The 18,900-nt window shown below is 33.6% G+C and overlaps 1 protein-coding gene across 2 annotated transcripts in view; it reads right to left on the bottom strand.

The window, feature by feature from the left end:
- Nucleotides 1-18,900, bottom strand: part of LOC111083451 (proteolipid protein DM beta-like) — a 27,378-nt gene that overhangs the window by 2,214 nt on the left and 6,264 nt on the right. The window contains exons 4-7 of one of the 2 annotated variants that reach the window (XM_022379980.1): nucleotides 13,535-13,692; nucleotides 12,179-12,234; nucleotides 5,681-5,763; nucleotides 4,785-4,850 (exon numbers count right to left, since the gene is read on the bottom strand). In XM_022379980.1, coding sequence (XP_022235688.1) covers nucleotides 4,785-4,850; nucleotides 5,681-5,763; nucleotides 12,179-12,234; nucleotides 13,535-13,692 — 363 coding nt within the window. The remainder of the gene's footprint in view (nucleotides 1-4,784; nucleotides 4,851-5,680; nucleotides 5,764-12,178; nucleotides 12,235-13,534; nucleotides 13,693-18,900) is intronic. The other variant, XM_022379984.1, reaches the window with a different exon arrangement.

Here is an 18,900-nt window from a genome sequence, read left to right as displayed (position 1 = left end):
AATTGTATTGTTGTGTGTATATTAAAACGTATTTGTGTTAAAAAAAGAAAACTGCGTGTATCAATATTGACTATATATCCGCATTTATTTCAATACTAAATTCAAAGCACAATTTAACTACTAAATTTAAATTATTTAACTCGGCTTCAGACTATTCGAATTTCTAATACGTAACATCTGTCATTCCAAAAATAAAAGACCGATAGCATAAATAGTCCTTGTGTAGTTTTGTGAGAACATCTGAAACAAACAAACAATCATGTTGCCAGCAGGTTATCAACGTACGATAGTGAAATATTGTTCCAAATATCTTGTATTACATCCTATAATCCATCCATATTTGTTTGTTTGTTTATAATTAAGCACAAAGCTACACAATGGGCGATCTGTGCTCTGCCCACCACGAGTATCGAAACCCGAATTCTAGCATTGTAAGTCCACAGACATACCGCTGTGCCACTGGGGGTCCCATCCATATTGTTTGATCTTATGACAGCCCGGCATGGCTAGGTGTTTAGGGCGCTCAACTCGCAATCTGAGGGTGGTGGCTTCGAATCCCCGTTCCACCAAAAATGCTCGCCCTTTCAGCTGTGGGGACATTATAATGTTACGTTAAATCCCACTATTTGCTAATGAAAGAGTAGCCCAAGAGTTGGCGGTGGGTGGTGCTGACTAGCTACTGTCCCGCTAGTCTTTCACTGCTAAATTAGGCACGGCTAGCGCAGATAGCCCTCGTGTAGATTTGAGCGAATTTCAAAACAAACCAAACCAAACCAATTCCTACATAAAGTCCATACAGGCTTAAGAATGTTCGTATCGGAATTTTGTACAGGCAAAGCCATGATTGAGACTGTTTTATTAGGCTCTTTATCATCAGAATTTATGTTCCATGTTTCGGATCATTGTATAGTTGGAACATGAATCGACCCGATCAGTCGTGTTCCTGAGGGAGTAGCTTATGAATCAGAATCTGCAGAATCATTTTTGTATAGATTACTGATACCGTTGGCTAAGATGCTGCTCCAAACTTGTATTGGTTCCCACCATACTTTAGTACAGATCACGTACATTGACTATATACGTTCTCCTCTCCGTCGTTGATTGTTGCCGAAGGATTCGAATTTGGATCCATCTGAATAGAGAAGGGCATACTTCTATAATTTCGCTCTCTCCACTTTTTGTAATCTATGCCTATTTTGCTCTTTTGATTTGGTTACCTCTTCACTGCAATGGTTTTCAAGCACCTACGAGTCTAATGGGCGTGGCCTAGTGGTTAGTTCTTTGAACTCTTAGTCAAAAGGTTGCAGGTTTGAACTTGCTCTCACCGTGTCTTTTTATCCCTGGGCAAGATACTTTACTCCAATTGCTTCAATCTACTCAGTAGTTGAAAGTTTAGACGTGATGTATTGGCATCTTCTCCAGAGGGAACGTTTCACCATTCTCATACACTTCTTCCACAGGAAATACGGATTAGATACCGGCCCCACGTGCCTTTTAAGAACGAAAATAATTTACTTTCTTACACGTCCAGTCAGACCACTTCGTGCTAATGTGTATCTTACTGTTTTCGAAAATAACATTCATGCCTTTATTTTATAGCAAGATCTGTACTTAACCTTCGTCTATCTACTCAAGAACATGCCCTGAGATACCTTCTCACTTTTGGAGAGTTTCTGTTTTCTACACTGACTACATCTATAATTAACACTGTCAGTTTCATGTATCTTCTTCACAGTCTAACATACGCCTCCTACTGAAACATGGATTCTTTCCTCATTTTCTCACATGGAGTATCTTAACTAGCCAAAAATGTTATTTCTATAAACTGTCGAGCATTCCTGGATTCACACAATTATTAGTACAAGGTATAATACACCTGACTGCAGTTGTACTGGTGTGGCATTTTCTGTTTGGTTAGATGACACTCAATCACAGGGTAAACTATCAACAAGGTAAACTGTATTTATGAGTTCTAATATCTGATACTACTGATCTTAAAGAGAAATGTTAGGTATATATTCATACAGAGTTCCAGCATGAGAGCCAACAAATCATATTTTCTTATGCATTCTTTGAGATACGAGTTTGTCTTTTTTTTAAATATAGTGGGTTTATCTGTAAAAAAATGTTTCTCTTATAATAAGCATTAAATTTGTATTTAATCTAACATATTTATTATTGTGTCTAGTATGTGATTCACCCTACTAAAATAGTTTATTTTCTTTGCCAGGTTTTATTAGAACAAAATATGTGTCAAACGAAAAACCTATCTTATGACGATTATAAAACCTTTGTTGATGTGAATAAGCCCCTTTTGTCAGGACTTTTCTCTGATGAAATAAAAATCAAAAAGTTTTTGTTAATTCCATTCGTATCCACCAAACTAACAAATAGACAGTAGTGTTTTTCTTTCATACTAGGATGAAAATTAGTTTATGCCATGGTTGCAACTGTACCAATGATGATAAATACTATTAACTGCATAGCTAAAGATAAAAATGATTTTTATTTAACACTAGATCTGTGTGTTTGAGTTCTCAATATAGGATGTTAAATAAAAATAACATGAGTATATCAGGTATGCAAACTGATTGTGGCCATTGAAGCAGAAGGAGTTACTGGTTGAATTTATAACCAATTTTATGGTTTATAGTGTGAGAATTCATGACTGAAATGGCTAAATTATTTATGATCTATCATAAATAATTGGCTAGAAAAATGTCCTGTTAATTTTAAATCATTTCGTTATAAACGCTACTGACAACCCATCTACCATTTTCAATCGATAAAACATGTTTATAAATGTTTACAGTGTTTAAACTGGAACTATCCAAGAATAAAACTTACGGTTGAGCATGAATATAAATCACAATTTCAAGATTAATGTTTCTCTGCGCAATCATCAAAGCAATTTGAGGTGAGATTATACTATGAATATAATATAAATATTAGTATTCCCAGGAAATTCACAGTGGTGGAGCTCATTCAAGATGGCTGCGACGACTAAACGATGCTATCTCATCCAAAATTGCAAGTATTTTGAATATATATTTCACCACAAGAAGGTTCTTCCAAGATAGAGGCGTTTAACGAAAGATGTCATATTTACTGTGACATATTTAACCACTAAGAACGCCATTTTTGATTTCGATCAGATATGACATTAAAAAGATCATGTCAAGCTCAGAGGACAAAAAGGATTACTCTCTTAGGATCAGACTTTATATATCCATTTTGACGGTTTCGTTCTTACATGGCCTGTTATTTAGGGGGCTCAACTCGTAATATGCGGTTTTGCAGGACCGAGCTTTGTCGCCGAAAATATTAGTCCTTTCAGCTTTTGGGGGGGCATTATAATGTGACACTCAATACCACTATTCTTTGGTAAAGAGTTAAGTCGAATTACAAAGGTTTTGAAACTTAATAACTTTAACACGTTTCATCGATACTATAACATCTGTTCAATCTGAATAAAGGGACTGCCTTTAAAGTTTTATAGTCGATGTTCCTAAGAATTGTGTTGTAGAAGTATTACTAGGTACGGGCAAAACTTGGGCTTCTGTATTAATTCTTGGGGTTTCTAGCCCGGAAGTTCAGCTTAGGTATCGTTTTAGGTGCTTTAGGTTGAGAATATCAAAAGTTTTCATTTTTGCAGAATTTATTCACAAAGTCAAATCAGGCGTGAATTGAAATCAGCTTTCAGAATTAGAAATTCATTTCATTTTACAGATGCAGTTCCTAAGAACTGGTTATTTGTTGTTTATCAATCTGCGTGTGTGAAGGAATCAGTACGACCCACAATCAGATGATTGTTTACTCATATAAAATATCATATTTTAATAAATCCTCGGAATGTTTCTAGCAATACCCAACATATTCTAACAAAATTTGTTTTCGCCGTCAAGGCTGACAGTTTTACCATAGTTAGTGTAACTGAGGACAAACGACAACTAAGGATTTATGAGAATTTGGTGATTACTAATTTAAAGAAGATATTGATCCAATAGAGTTCACTTATCGTCTTCTCCTTATACGGCGCAATATATTGAAAAATATCATATATTAGCATTAACTCTTCTGAACCTTTAGCTTTGAGATCAATCTACTAGATAAAAAATGGTGTCTCTACTGCCAAATTAAGTGTTGAACCAATATAAAATCCGGTAATGAAATGTGATTAGAATTAGTTTTCTGTTCTTACAGAAATGGGGAGGTTTCGTTCACTTACTTTTCATCTTGAATTTATATATCAAAATTACGTTTACGTGCTGTGACAGAGATACTTAATGTACAGGTTATGATGTCTAGTTAAAATACGACCTTAATTAATTTACTTTTACAAACATTCTTTTGTTAGGGGGTTAGATAGTTAGCACTCTTTCGAGTCACTCCGTTTTCATACTATTTAAAACACCTCTTAATTTTAGCAGATTAAGATCTATGACAGAGTAATAGCTGAGTTGAATTCTGTGATTAATACAGAAAGACAAAAATAATTTTAAAAAACTGAATTATATTTAACTAAAGTAAGATCGTAGTAAGCAGGTAATTTTTGTTTCCCAAAAGTCGCATCAAATGAAATCGCAAGTTAATTTTATATCATAAATAGAAAAAATTGATATGAAAAACAATAACACATAAACAATCCCAAATAATTACGATATAGTGGTAAATTTGAAATGTTACACATTCTAATATTGAAAAATAAAGGGATTTCAATAGTATAAGATTAAAGCAGGTATTTTCAAGTAGCAAATAAATAAGTTTTTCTCAAAGAAACTCACCAAACTTAAGATAATCACTACGCTGGCTACACTTGCCATGACATACATTCCTACTCCCTCTTCCACCTACACATAAAAAGGTATTAATTATATTAATAAGTGATTACAGTGTGTAAATTCAGTTAAGTGCTTTACCAATAATGCAATATAAAACGACATAATTTTAGTTCAGAAGATTTTCACTACTTAAAGCTTTGTGTATACTTTTTTATTCCAAAGTGTTTTTAATGAAATTTTATTGGGACTTCTGAAATGTATATGATTATAAAAAAGGACATAGATACGGTGGATATTGACAATATTTAGTGCATTAAGCGTAACTGCTTACATTGGAGTTAAACTGAAGAACTTATAGGGAAAGCATTCTCACTACACTATAATGTTAAATAATTTATTGGGTAACTATAAATTACTAATATTTTTGTCAGAGAGGAACTATAATATAAGCGAAAACAAAGGTAAAGTTTGTATGATATGTCTTAACTAGCATTGTTTTGTAGTAAATGTTAAGTATAAAATCTGATAGTTATTAAAAGGAAGTTTTCAAAACATTTATTATGATAACAACATATGTTTTAAGACTTTGCTCCTTTGTTAAAAACAAGAAATTAACTACAATAAGTGTTCTAGAACACACAGGGCATTTGTAATTATAATTCTAAACGTTCCCAAAGTAAATTTCTTACAAATATACAGAAAACCTGACATATTTCAAATGATAAAAATATAATTTTCGTTAAATATCTCATATATAAATACATAATTAATAATCATTTACAGCTTAATATCAATTTATATATATATATATAATCTTGGAAAGAATAACAAACTTTTGAGTATCTACATTTATAATATCCAATGGAATGTTAACAAATAATAATTAAAATGTAACTTACGTAATCATTACAGAACTCTTTGACCTTTCCATCTGAGCATATTATTAGATTTTCATATTTGATTCCGTTTGGAAACATGAAATCTATAAAAAAAAACATTTCATTTGTAGGTTGAAATATATATATTTTAAATACCTAATTTCCGAGCTTATATTATATCTATATAGGATTACATGGTATTAAAGTAAGAATTGCTTTTAGAGTATAAAACGTGACGGAACATTTTTTCGCTTTGTTAATAACTGGTCCAATATGAGTATTTAGTAAGAACGGCACAACAACAACTTTTTATCTGTTAGACAATATTAATTCTTGGTGGCTGCTCAGTAGGTTTGGCTGTGTACCAAACCTACAGGTTGCTTGGTTTTAAAGAATTACATTTTTAGATCAGAAGATATTTGTAAGAGTTCAGTTGCATATATCTCTCACTCTTTTTGTAGCTATAAAATGCAAGAAATGGATTCCGTGTTTTAGCCTCATGGCATGACTCAGTCCTGCTTAATATTTCCCTTAACAGCCAGTGAAGTGAAAACTAAAAGTTGTAGCTTAGTAACCTGTTATATATTTTCCAGTAAAAAGGGTCACACATTTGAATCTCCCACAGCTTCAGTTTTTACTTCATCAGAAACGTTTATACCTTTCCAGGACTGAATGTTACCTCTTGAGATGTCTATAAAAACTTTAGTTGTTTTACAAGTCACCTTCTTGGGTTTTTACTGTGTTCTGCAACACATATTATGACCTTAATTAATATGTCGTGACTTATTACAATACCAGACTTGCACATTTCGATAGGTTATTATCGTGTTAATTGTACCAGACGACGAGTCCAAGTTGTTCAGGCGAAAGGTCTTCTTTTCTAATTGTTCCTGACTGGATGATATTGTGGTTCTTTGTCTTTGCTGTCCTGAACACTTTGCTGTGAGTCTTGCACTTTTATGAAAATCGCTAAAACTCTCTGTTTTTAAATGTTGTGTCCTTTGATTCTACACTAACTGTATGAATACTTCTGTTAAAAAAAGGACTTTTGAATATGTCTCCAGTCATAAAGGCTCACGTTTGGCAATTCACTTTTGAATCGTTAGGTAATTTCCCTGACTTAAATATATACATTCGCTAAACACGTCGCCAGTGACGCTATGTCTCGCATATGTAGTAAAAAGTCATTGTATTAGCATATGCAAGTAGTTCAAGTAAGTTATGTTCAGTCTTCTGTATTAACTCTGCCTATGGATCTTTATTTCATCTTCATTTGGAATTTAATTTATCTCTTCTCTAGACTGGCTGGGATGCCATGTTACATGGACGATATATATATATATATATATACATATCAACTATATAAATACATGACACATTATATTTTGCAACTCTTTAACTTCCTACTAATCTAGTGTTAGATAAGTTTAGAAAAAAATAATTCGAAAGTATGTGTATGCGTTTCTCTTTTTGTTTTTTATTGTTTTACCAAATCTTAATCCCACCAGTTTGTTTGCGGACTTACAACACTAGATACCCGTAGTGGGCAGAGCACAGATAGCCCATTGTGTATCTTTACAAACAACTAACCAAAACTTAAATGGTTAAGTTTATGACTAGAAGGTGAAGAACATTCTTGTTTCGAACCCCAGAAAGAGAGAAAATGCATTCACAAAACAAAATCTAAATCTTCCTAAACGAAAAAGATATTACATGCTTGGAAAATAGTTTGAGCCACAAAGTTATAAAAAAGGCAATGGTCATTACAATAGTATGTGGTCAGAAACAATATTTTAGATGTAACCAAATATCATTTACACTCTCATATCAATATAAAGCTGACTAACAATATTTATATCATTAAACGTCATAACTTGCTCATTCAGTGAAATTATTTATATTTAAAACATAAGGTATGCCATATGTCACTTTCTTTTATTTATTTTTTAGTTTATTTATTGTAATAAACATCTTTCTGTTTATTTATGTGGTCAAAAATCATGAATGCATGAATGTAGTAGCATAGTGCACTATAACTAACTTTTTCAAAGTAAGAGATTGGATTATTTTTTTACATTACCATCCCTATGATTAACCAGACCAGTTCACTCATGTTAAAGAACATGTATTCAAAATTCTATGAACTAGATAATTTCTGTTTTCATATCGTCTTATAATTTTACAAAATTATGTTATTTATAAATACAGAAATACGATACTCTGTAACCCGAATGCTTTCAAAAGACGGATCTTTCTTCTTCAGGAGCAAACAAGGAATGGATATGTAAAGCTCAGTGTGAGATAAAGTGAAATTTGAGTGACGTCATGCAGGCCACCATAGAAAACCGGAAGTGTTTTGAGTAGCTTTCAATGTATTGTTACAAGTTTTTCTCATTTCCGATCCAATTCTATCGGGAACAAGAAAGCTAGGTATGAAGAAGTTAAAGATGTATTGTTTTGAAAAAGAAAAAATGGTTAACAGAAACTACACTGAGTGTTAATTAAGGAAAGTAAAACTGGGGTATAAAGATTGATGAAAAAAAGTTAAATAAATATAATTAAAAATAACATTTAAATTATCATAAATAAATAATTAGTATTAAAATGATTAGGGGTAAAAATTGAGAATTCAGCTTGGCTGTAAGTAATAATCCGATTAGTGTGAGTGGGGTGACAGCTTTTATAGTGAAAATACTGTGATTTTGTCGGTAGGTTTTCTGTACAAGTCAGTGTGTAATATTTTACCCTTTAAAAGGACAGTGTCTTAGAGAAAGTAAATTTAGATAGGGAAGTAGTCGAGGGTAAACTTGGTTGTTTTGTGAAAGGTATTGACATAAAAAATAAAGTCTTGAAGTAATTCAGAACCGGATGTTCAACTCAAAAATATGTCATCTATTCAGTGTTTTCATGTATGAAGTTTTACGATGCTTTGTTGTAAGAGCTGGTTTGCAATGTGGCCCATAAATATATTGGCATAGTTAGGAGCCATTTTGGTACCAGTTTCAGTTCCAATAACCTGAAAGTAATGTTCGTTATTGAATTCGAAGTTGTTCAGGGATAAAACAAGGCTGGCAAAGTCAGTTACCGTTTGAGATTCTGATGAGTTAGAAAGGGTGAGGGCAGATTTCAAGTCTTTCATCATGGAGAATATTATGGTTCGTTTTTGAATTTCGCGCAAAGCTACACGAGGGTTATCTGCGCTAGTCGTCCCTAATTTAGCAGTGTAAGACTTGAGGAAAGACAGCTAGTCATCACCACCCACCGCCAACTCTTGGGCTACTCTTTTACCAACGAATAGTGGGATTGACCGTCACATTATAACGCCCCCACGGCTGAAAGAGCGAGCAGATTGCGAGTCGAGCGTCCCAACCACCTGGCCGAATATTATGGTAAAAGGAAGAAACTTCCATTGTACACAGAAGTCTGTTAGGCGGTAAACGTCCCTTGATATTGATTTTTTCTACGATATTAAGAAAGTTATTCAAGTCCTTCACGTATAAAAGGGAGAGTACAGGAAATACTTTTTTATGTGGTGGTCGACAAAAACCGACAGTTTCTCAGTAGCCATGTTTATGTTAGAAATTGTGAGTCGTCCGAAATTATCAGGTTTATGTATTTTCGGTAAGAGGTAAAATCAAGCCTGTCTGAGTATCAAGTGCTAGAAAGTTTCTTTGTTAATTTTCTTGTTTTGGAGGATTTTTTAAACTAATCAATGATGGTTTTAGTAAAATGTCTTGTAGGGTTCTGTGTAAGTTTCTTGTAGAAATTAATGTCCTCAAGTTGGCTATGAGCTTCACCGATATAGTCATGTTTGTTCAGAATAACAGTAGCTCCACCCTTATCTGCTGATTTTATTATAATATTGTTCTTTGATTTAAGATATTTTAGAGCAGTTCTCTATTTTTGGTTGAGATTACTCTGGCATTACTTGGAAGATTTTAAGGTTTGTAATATGTCATTTTCTACAGATTGAATATAACTCTCTAAATATGGTTCTCTGTTCGGCGGAGTTGTCCAAGAGGACTTTTCTTTGAAAGTCTGTGTAGGTTGATTATCAGTAGGGTGAGATTTGTTGTGAAAAAAAATCGCGAAGTCTTAGTTTCCGAGAGAATTGGTGTAGGTCAAAAAGAAGTTCAGTTTCATTAACAAAATTATCGTTTGGACAGATATTGAGACCTTTACTAAGAGTCTGTAAGAGCTATGTTTGAAAGATGAATTATGTTGGAGACATGTGTAGAGAGTTCATTTTTAATTTGTAGAATTTGTGAGGTCACTATTATTTTTTACAGGTATCAGTTTGAGATGACTTAGTATGGTAAAGGATGAAGTGTTTTCAGGCACTTGTTTCAGATGTTTATTATGAGAAAGAAAGGTTTTGATAGTTTCTTGTAGAGTGCTTGCTGCTATAGTAATTTCTTTTTTATAAAGGGGATGATTGAAAAAAGTGTTGTTAGAAGCGTTTTTTGAATTGGTGCTGTTGGTAAGAGGCTGGTTGTTATTATTCTTTTCAAGAAAGAACATAAGGGTCCTCTTGTTAAATTTGTCAAGTTCTTCTTCTTCCAGCGAGGAGTTGTATAGGTAATATTAATAGGAAATGTCTTTATCTAGAATATTAAGACAAAAGTTCTTGAGAATGCTATTGAGTTCTAAAGAGGTATTTTCCAGGATCTGTTGCCATATGATGCAGAAATGTTGGTCATGAACTCCTGTTGTGATGGGTGCTTTCTTTTGATGTAAGAGATGGAGGTATGTTTCTATTCTGTATGTAAGAAAGTAGGGACTTAGTATGTTGACTGTGTCTGGTGCGTTTCTCAGTGCGTTTGTTAAGTTTTTGAAAGAGTTGTTTGCTGCTGTAGCTAAGAGTTCACAGCGTCGCTTAGGTTCAGATACTGGGGTAAGAATGTCGCTCGAATCGTCAGTTAAAGAACGGGGAATTCAAGGGAAAGGAGAGAGAAGTTGTTGTCTTCTTCAGAGAGTGTGTGAAGTAGTGACGAAGCATAATATGTAGGTTGAAGGTCATTATGAGATCCTATGCTGATGGAAGAAGATCTAAAATGTTTTAATGAAGGGAACTCTACACAAGAAGTGAGGGCATGTTGACTGGCGAAGATTGTAATATTAAGCTTGCGCAACACTTTAACCAACACGGTCAGTCTATTAATTATGTATCTCTCACCGGCATTGAAACCAATTTCAAACTAAAACCGATAGAGTGATAAGAGACATCTATTGGATTGCAACTATAAATACTGTTCAACCATATGGAATAAACCCAAATCCTGGAACCAGTGATTTCCGGTCATTTGTTTGTTCTCTATCAGAACAATAGTTTTTTGCTCAGTATTGTGAATTTTTAATTTTTACCCCTAATCATATTAATACTCATTATTTATTTACGATAATTTCAATGTCATTTTTTAATTATATCTATTTAACATTCCTTTTTAATCAGTTTCTTCCCTTACTTTTATTTTACTTTATCAACACTCAGTGTAGTTTCTCTCAACCATTTTTCTTTTTTAAAACAATACATTTCTAACTTCTTTATACCTAATGTTTTCGTCCCTTGGTGTGACAGTGGTAAGTCTATGGACTAACAATGCTAAAATCTGGGGTTTGATTCCCCGTGGTAGACACACCAGATAACCCCATATGGTTTTGCTTAAATAATAATAATAACAACAACCTAACATTTTTATTTCCGGTAGAATTGCACCGGAAATGAGAAACACTTATAAAAACACATTCAAAGCTACTCAAAACACTTCCGGATTTCCAGGGTGGCCTGCATGACGTCACTCAAACTTCACTTTACCTCACATTTTGCTTTACTCAGTCATGCTTATTTTGCCGCTGGAGAAGAAAGATCCACTTTTCGAAAGCGCTCTGGTTATAGGGTATCATATTTTTGTGTTAAATTGATTTCTTGAACCTACGTGTTTCCCTAGCATCAGAAATTCATAAATAGCGTTTATCGTCAAACATGACGCGGCAAGTACTACCATCTCCACCCCATAAACACGCTTCCAGTAGTTGAGATATATGAGGGTTCTAATTCTAAAACCGGGTTTCGTTACCCGTTGTAGACGCAGCATAGATAGTCCATTGTGCACCTTTCTGCTTAACTACCAATAAACCATAAACACAGAATTTAAGATTTGCAGTTTATTTGACAAATTAACTATTAGCTTTATTATCGGGATATTTATCTTATTATTTTCATTGTTTTAATAATTTGTTGTTTATCAAGGATACACTCGGAACAGTTTATTATCGTTTTCAGAAATTTGCTTATTAGCTAGGTGTAACTGCTAAGCCGCTTTTGCTAATCAATTTAATAATGAATGATCGTCTTTTAAGCATTTAATGCTAACATAACATAATATTTAGGACAACAAAGGACTTACTGGCCCATCTTGGCTTTCCAATCCACTGAACTAAACTAAAACTTTTAAATAAAAAAAAACTCAAACCAACCCTTATCATTCATATAGTTATAAATCTTTCTCTTGAACTCACTTAAAATTATTGCCTCCACAAAATCCGAAAGCAACTCGTTCCAAAGGCCATCCATCCTGTTAGAAAAATAAAATTGCCTTAGCTGAAGATGACTCCTACTCTACCAAAATTTCTATTTGTGTCCCCTCATCCTACCATTCTCACCATTAACTATGAAAAAAAAGATGATGCAGCAACACTATCAATTCCCTTTACAATCTTAAAAACCTCAATCAGATCCCCTATAACTCTTCTCTTTTTAAGAGGAAACAATTTCAGAGATCTTAACCTCTCCATCCCAAGCAACCATTCTAGTAGCTCTTCTCAGAACCATTTCCAACAATTCAATGTCCTTGCTAAGGTAAGAAGCCAAAGACTGAATACTATAGTCCAAATGTGGCCTAACCAGTGACCTATACAATTAAATTATAACCTCTTTAAACTTGCATTCAGTATTTCTGTAGATAAACCTTAAATCCTATTTGCCCTACCACTAGCAACAACACACTGCTTGGGTGACTTAAGAGACTCATCAATCACTACACCAAGATTCATTTCTTTCATAACAGTGTTAAACTTATTCCCATCCAAATTATACTTAAAATTCAAATTATGATAACCCACGTTGTCTTGCATTTATTATAACTAAAACCCATCTACCATTTATTTGGCCAACTCACTAAATGATCTAAATCCCTTTGTAAAGGGGCAGCCTCCTCCTCTCAGTTAGCAACATCCAAGACCTTAATATTATCAGCAAAGTTAAGTAATTTATCGACCATTCCTTCATCTATGTCATTGATGTAAAACAAAAAGAGCAAAGGTCCTAAAATTAAGCACTGAAGTACACCACTTGTGATATTAGTACAGCTTGACTGAACTCCATGTATAACAGTCTTCTGCTTTCTTCCATCCAGCCACTCGTCTATCGAATTAGCTAACTTGTCCCCACATCTATAGAGATAATTTTTTTCAAGCCTTTTATGTGGAACCTTATCAAATGCTTTCTGAAATTCCAGATACATAAAATGTACACTATTGTCCTCATCTACATAAGCAATAACCTTTACAAAGTATGTCAAAATATTTATAAGGCAAGATTTTCCCTCAGTGAAACCATGTTGACTAATTCTAAACTTTGTTAAATGAATTTGCAAAGCATCTTTTATCAGACTTTCCTAAACTTTTCCCACAACTGATGTAAGAGTAATAGGTCTATAATTACTGGAAAAAGTAAGTGGTCCCTCAACCCTCAATTTTCTTTTGTTACCTAAGTTCGAAACTGCTGTTATAAAAGTGTTGTCTTAAAACAGTTTACTTCTCACATTTCTCTCTGTTTTCAAGTTGAGATTAAAAAACAAACAAATTTTCGAATACATACCGAACTGAGATAAATCTATGCATTCTTTCTTAGAATCTGGAGCACTTAAATTATTACACAGTCCCCGGCTTATTTGAAAAACAAACAGAATGACAATCACACATGTCAGAATGGTAATCCATCCTATCTGCACAAGGTAGGCTGTCACCAGAAACTAGAAGAAAATGACATAAGTAAAAAAAATACTATTACAGCTCAAATATTTAGAAACAAATTATTATGGGACGGAAATAATTAATAAAAAAGGTATTCCAGTTTTAAAATATATAGGAAAAAGGGAATGAAATAATCTGTTCCAGTTTCTCTGCTTAACATGCACACCCTAAATTATAGATAATCTAAACTTTCGTTCTTTTGTTCTTAAAATATATTAAAGGAGACATATCGTGATTACATTTATGATGATACTCTTTTAAATAATTGTCAAATGTCTTTAAATAAAAAAATCATGTAATGTCCTTAGATTAGAATTTTTGTTAATTAATTAGATTATGTTGAGTGATCTAACTTTCATTGTTACAATAGTATAATTCTAAGAAGATATATTTTCGAATACATCTTTTTAAGGCAAGATAAATGTTCCAGTGGCACAGAGGTATGTCTACGAACTTACAACGCTAGAATCCGGGATTCGATACCCGTGGTGGGTAGAGCACAGATAGCTCGTTGTGTAGCTTTGTGCTTAATTACAAACAAAACAAAACTAATGCAGAGTATATGTTATATTTCCATTTGCTTTTGTTTCCCGTATCTACTGTGCAGCTTTCCCTTTTTTTCTTTTTCTTCGTATTGTTATGTTACATATCACAATTTTGAATAGTCTGAAACCCAGCTAAATAACAATTTAAATTCAGTAATTAAATATTTGCCGATATGTCTCCAATTTATGATATTTGCCAACAAGATTGATATACATAATTTTCTTTTTAATACAAATATGCTTTAATATACAAACAACAATACAAATTACAATAACGGTTATTGCAAATATTTACCATGAACAATGATTTATATACAAAAGTTTCACAAACTTACAAGCAATATAAAGTCTTCTATTTAGTCTGGAACTTCCTTGATATATTTGAGATATATCGGCGAATATTTAAATACTGAATTTAAATTATCATTTAGCTAGGTTTCAGACCACTCAAAATTGTAATACGTAACATAACAAACTGCGGGCTCGTCCAGGATCTAAATTAAAACTTAAATCATAATTCCATTTATATCTATCAGTGCCAAAAAGATTTGATCATGTCTGATTATCAAGATTTTCTTGAACCACCCTTCCTCGAACAACTAGAAAGAAGTAAAAAAATAAATTGCTCGAAATTGCCAAAGTTTTAGAACTAGAAGTTAAAAGATCAATGAGAAAAAATGAGCTAAAAAGCGTATGATCGAAATACTAGTCGATGATGATTTGTTGCCTGAGGAAGCATTAGAGGAATGTTATAGTGTCCCTCCTAGCCAATCGGGGTTGAGTGATAAAGATAAATTAGAGATCCAACTAAACCAAAAATAAATCGAACTTGAAGAAGCTCGTATCGAAGCTGAAAGAGAAAATAAACGCCTCGAGGCCGAAAAAGCTCGTATCGAAACTGAAAAAGAACATGCTCGTATCGAAGCCGAAAAAGAGAAAGAACAGGCTCATATCGAAGTTGAAAGAGAAGATAAACGTCTCGTGGCCGAAAAAGCTTGCATTGAAGCCGAAAAGGAAATTAGGCTGAAAGAAATGAAAATTAAACTCAACACTGATCGACCATGGCAAAGTGATAACTTTGAACTTAATTGATATGTTAAAGTATCACCATTTAATGAAAATGAAGTTGAAAAATATTTCCAACATTTTGAGAAGGTTACCCAAACTATGCAATGGCCCATCGAAAAATGGTCATTATTATTACAAAGTGTCTTAACTGGTAAAGTACAAGAAGCTTATGCAGCTCTCTCTTTACAAGATTGTACAAATTATGATAAGGTTAAAGCAGCTATTCTCAAAGCATACGAGGTAGTACCAGAGACTTATTACCAAAAGGTTCGAGGTTATTGCAAACAAAATATTCAAACTTATACGGAATTTGCCCACGAAAAAGAGCTTTGTTTTGATCGATGGTGTAACTCTATACATATTGGCAATAGTTTTGACAAACTAAGACAATTATAAATATGCACTACTGGTACTTGTGTTTGAAATTTTAAATTATAATAAATAATTAAAAACAACGTTTTGTATTTACAGAATAAAAACTTATTTTATTGTATAAATACAAAACGTTGTTTTAAATTATTTATTATAATTTAGGACAATTATGTCTAATTGAGGAATTTCAACATTGTGCACGTGATGACCTCAAAACTTACTTGGATGAAAATAAAGTTGAAACACTACAGGAAGTAGCCGCTCTTTCCAATGACAACACTTTAACACATAAAACCACTTTGCAGAAGAAGAAATTCCCACCATCTCAACAAAAACCTCTATCTGTTCAATCCACTAAAGTTGAGGATCTTTCTAAAAAATCCAGCTCCTCTAGTTCGAAATCTTTTGACAGTCAGGATAAAACTTCTTTAAAACAATCAAGGCCTGTCTGCCATTTTTGTAAAAAACCTGATCATGTTATGTCCGTTTGTTGGTGTTTGAAAAAGAAAAAAGAAAAGCAGGCAACACCCAGTGCGTTTGTGTCCACATATGGACGTAGTTTCACCAGATCATCCAATGTTGTTGATATGGCCAGTGATATAAAGGCTGATGTAATCAGGAAGGAATTTAGACCTCTTGTGTCTGTTGGTTCTGTGTCTTTAAGAAATGACACTGGCAAGTCCATACCCATACATATTCTTTGTGATACTGGGGCGCCTCAGTCATTGTTGTTAGAAGGTATATTGCCTTTAGATTCGAGTTCTGCCACTGGTAAGTCTGTTATTGCTCAGGGTATTGAGGGTGGCTTCGTTAATATTCCTCTTCATAACATTTATTTAGCATCAGACCTACTTTCGGGACCAGTTGTAGTTGGAGTAAGACCTACTCTGCCAATTAAAAGTGTATCATGGTTGTTGGGAAACGATTTGGCTGGGGGAAAAGTAGTTGCCGAACCCAAAATGGTTAGTGAGCCGATCACTGTTTCATCTAAGAATGATGTTGCAGTTGAGGAGAACCCAGATGTGTTTCCCTCGTGTGCTATGACTCGAGCTGAGGCTAAGAAATTAAACCAAAAACAAATGATGGACAGGGATTCAGAGGACGATATTATACATTTGTCTCATTATTCATTTTTTGGATCTGACAGGGATCTTGTGGATGGTTGGCCTACTAATGATACCTTGGTGAGTGATAATCATGGATGTGAAGGATCTGATGCACCTGGTGAAGTTCCGTTTGCTAAAAGTAAACTGATTGCTGAACAAGAAAAAAGATCTGCAAATATCTTCACTATTTAAATATGCACTCCGAAAAGTTTCAAATGGTTAGTTTTTCAAAAATGGTGTGCTTATGAAAAAACAAAGATCATCAGATGTGCCAGCTTCAGAGCAGTGGCCTATTGTTTACAAAATCATTGTTCCCAAAGCATATCGTTCTGAAATAATGAAAGTTGCTCATGAATTCCCCATGCGATGTCATTTGGGTGTCAACAAGACATGTGACAAAAGTGTGAGACATTTCTTTTGGCCAAAAATTAGGCAAGATGTTTCTCAATTTTGTAAAACTTGTCATACCTGCAGTTGGTCGGAAAACCTAACCAAACAATTCCTGTTGCTCCTCTGAAACCTATCCCAGCATTCGAAGAACCCTTCAGTCGTGGGATTGTCGATTGTGTTGGGCCTTTACCAAAAACTCGATGAGGGAAATCAGTATTTGTTAACTATCATGTGTGCATTCACTCGATTCCCTGAAGCTATCCCTTTGAGAAACATTTCAGTCCAAAAAATTCTAAGGCTTTCATCAATTTCTTTACATTTGTTGGCTTGCCCAAAGAAATTCAATCTGATCAACGATCAAATTTTATGTCATGATTGTTTCAACAAGTTGTTTGTCAGCTCGGTGCTCAACAGGTCAAATGAATGCGTATCGTCCAGAATTTCAAGGTGCTCTTGAGAGATTCCATTCTACCTTGAAAAATATGATGCGAACATACAGTCTCGATGACGAGAAGGATTGGGATGAAGGAGTTAATTTATCATTATTTGCTGTTCGTGAGTCAGTTCAGGAGTCGTTAGCCCGTTAGAGTTGGTGTTTGACTATGCAGTGCGTGGTTCCTTTGAAGTTACTGAAGGAACAATGGTTGGAAGATGATCTGAAAGAAATGCAATTATTGGATTAAGTTTCCAAACTCGATCCATACTCTTATGTGCTTGTAAAATGGCTCGAGAAAATTTGAAGGCATCCCAGACCAGAACGAAAAACGTTTATGATCGCAAGGCTGAACAATGTAAATTCCGTTCTGGTGACATAGTTTTAGCATTGTTACCCACTATAGGACATTCACTCAAAAAAAAAAAAACAGAGAGAGAAGAAAGGAAGAAAGAAACGAAAAACACATAAGACTGTTAAATTGCAGTTTATCAATATGAGAATATGGTGTGAAGATAATTCATGTCACAAGGGTTGATACTATTTGTGCCGATGTACTTTCATGAACTATGTAATTTTTTGATCATAAGGTTATTTGTATTAGATGTGTTTTACACTGCAATTATTATTGAAGTTTTGTATTCTTTAGATAATGTATTATATTTAACGTATTGTTGTCAATGTATATATATATATATATATATATATAATATTTTAGCTAAAAATTGTCTAACGCTAATTCATAATTCTATAAGGAGGGAGTTGTGACGGATTTATTATTATCTATTTATCTTAATATCGACGTTTCTTTAGAGTAAATTTATATTTAGAAATATGCAAAGCTTATACTGTTAAATATGTATTGTGAAACTCCCGCCTATTCTCAAAGTTTCTCGAGTGTAAGAATCAACTATATATTTGTGTACGTAAACGCCAGTGTAGCACACCAATTACAGGAACCCAATAATAGATACTCCTTTTAGGCGCTTCGCGTTGGTTATATTCATAGGCGTGTGGAGAGTTTCTCGAAAATTCAGATTACGTAACAGTACAAAGCTACACTTGTAAATTGTTGATTATTACACTCGATAAACCTTAGAGAACAGGCGGGGGTTTCGCATAACATATTTAACAGTATAAGCTATACATATTTCTTAATATGAATTTAATCTAAACAAACGTCTATATTAAAATAAATATATAATAATAAATCCGTCACAGTATAAATAAACACTTTTCTATTCTTTATGAAAACTGAAACATTCATAGTAATTATTAAGCTTTTTTTTTGTT

The sequence above is a fragment of the Limulus polyphemus genome, unplaced genomic scaffold (genome assembly GCF_000517525.1).
Source record: "Limulus polyphemus unplaced genomic scaffold, Limulus_polyphemus-2.1.2 Scaffold141, whole genome shotgun sequence".
Taxonomy (NCBI): Eukaryota; Metazoa; Arthropoda; class Merostomata; order Xiphosura; family Limulidae; genus Limulus; species Limulus polyphemus.
The sequence above is the reverse complement of the archived record's forward strand: the minus strand, read 5'-3'. Positions and strand labels throughout refer to the sequence as shown.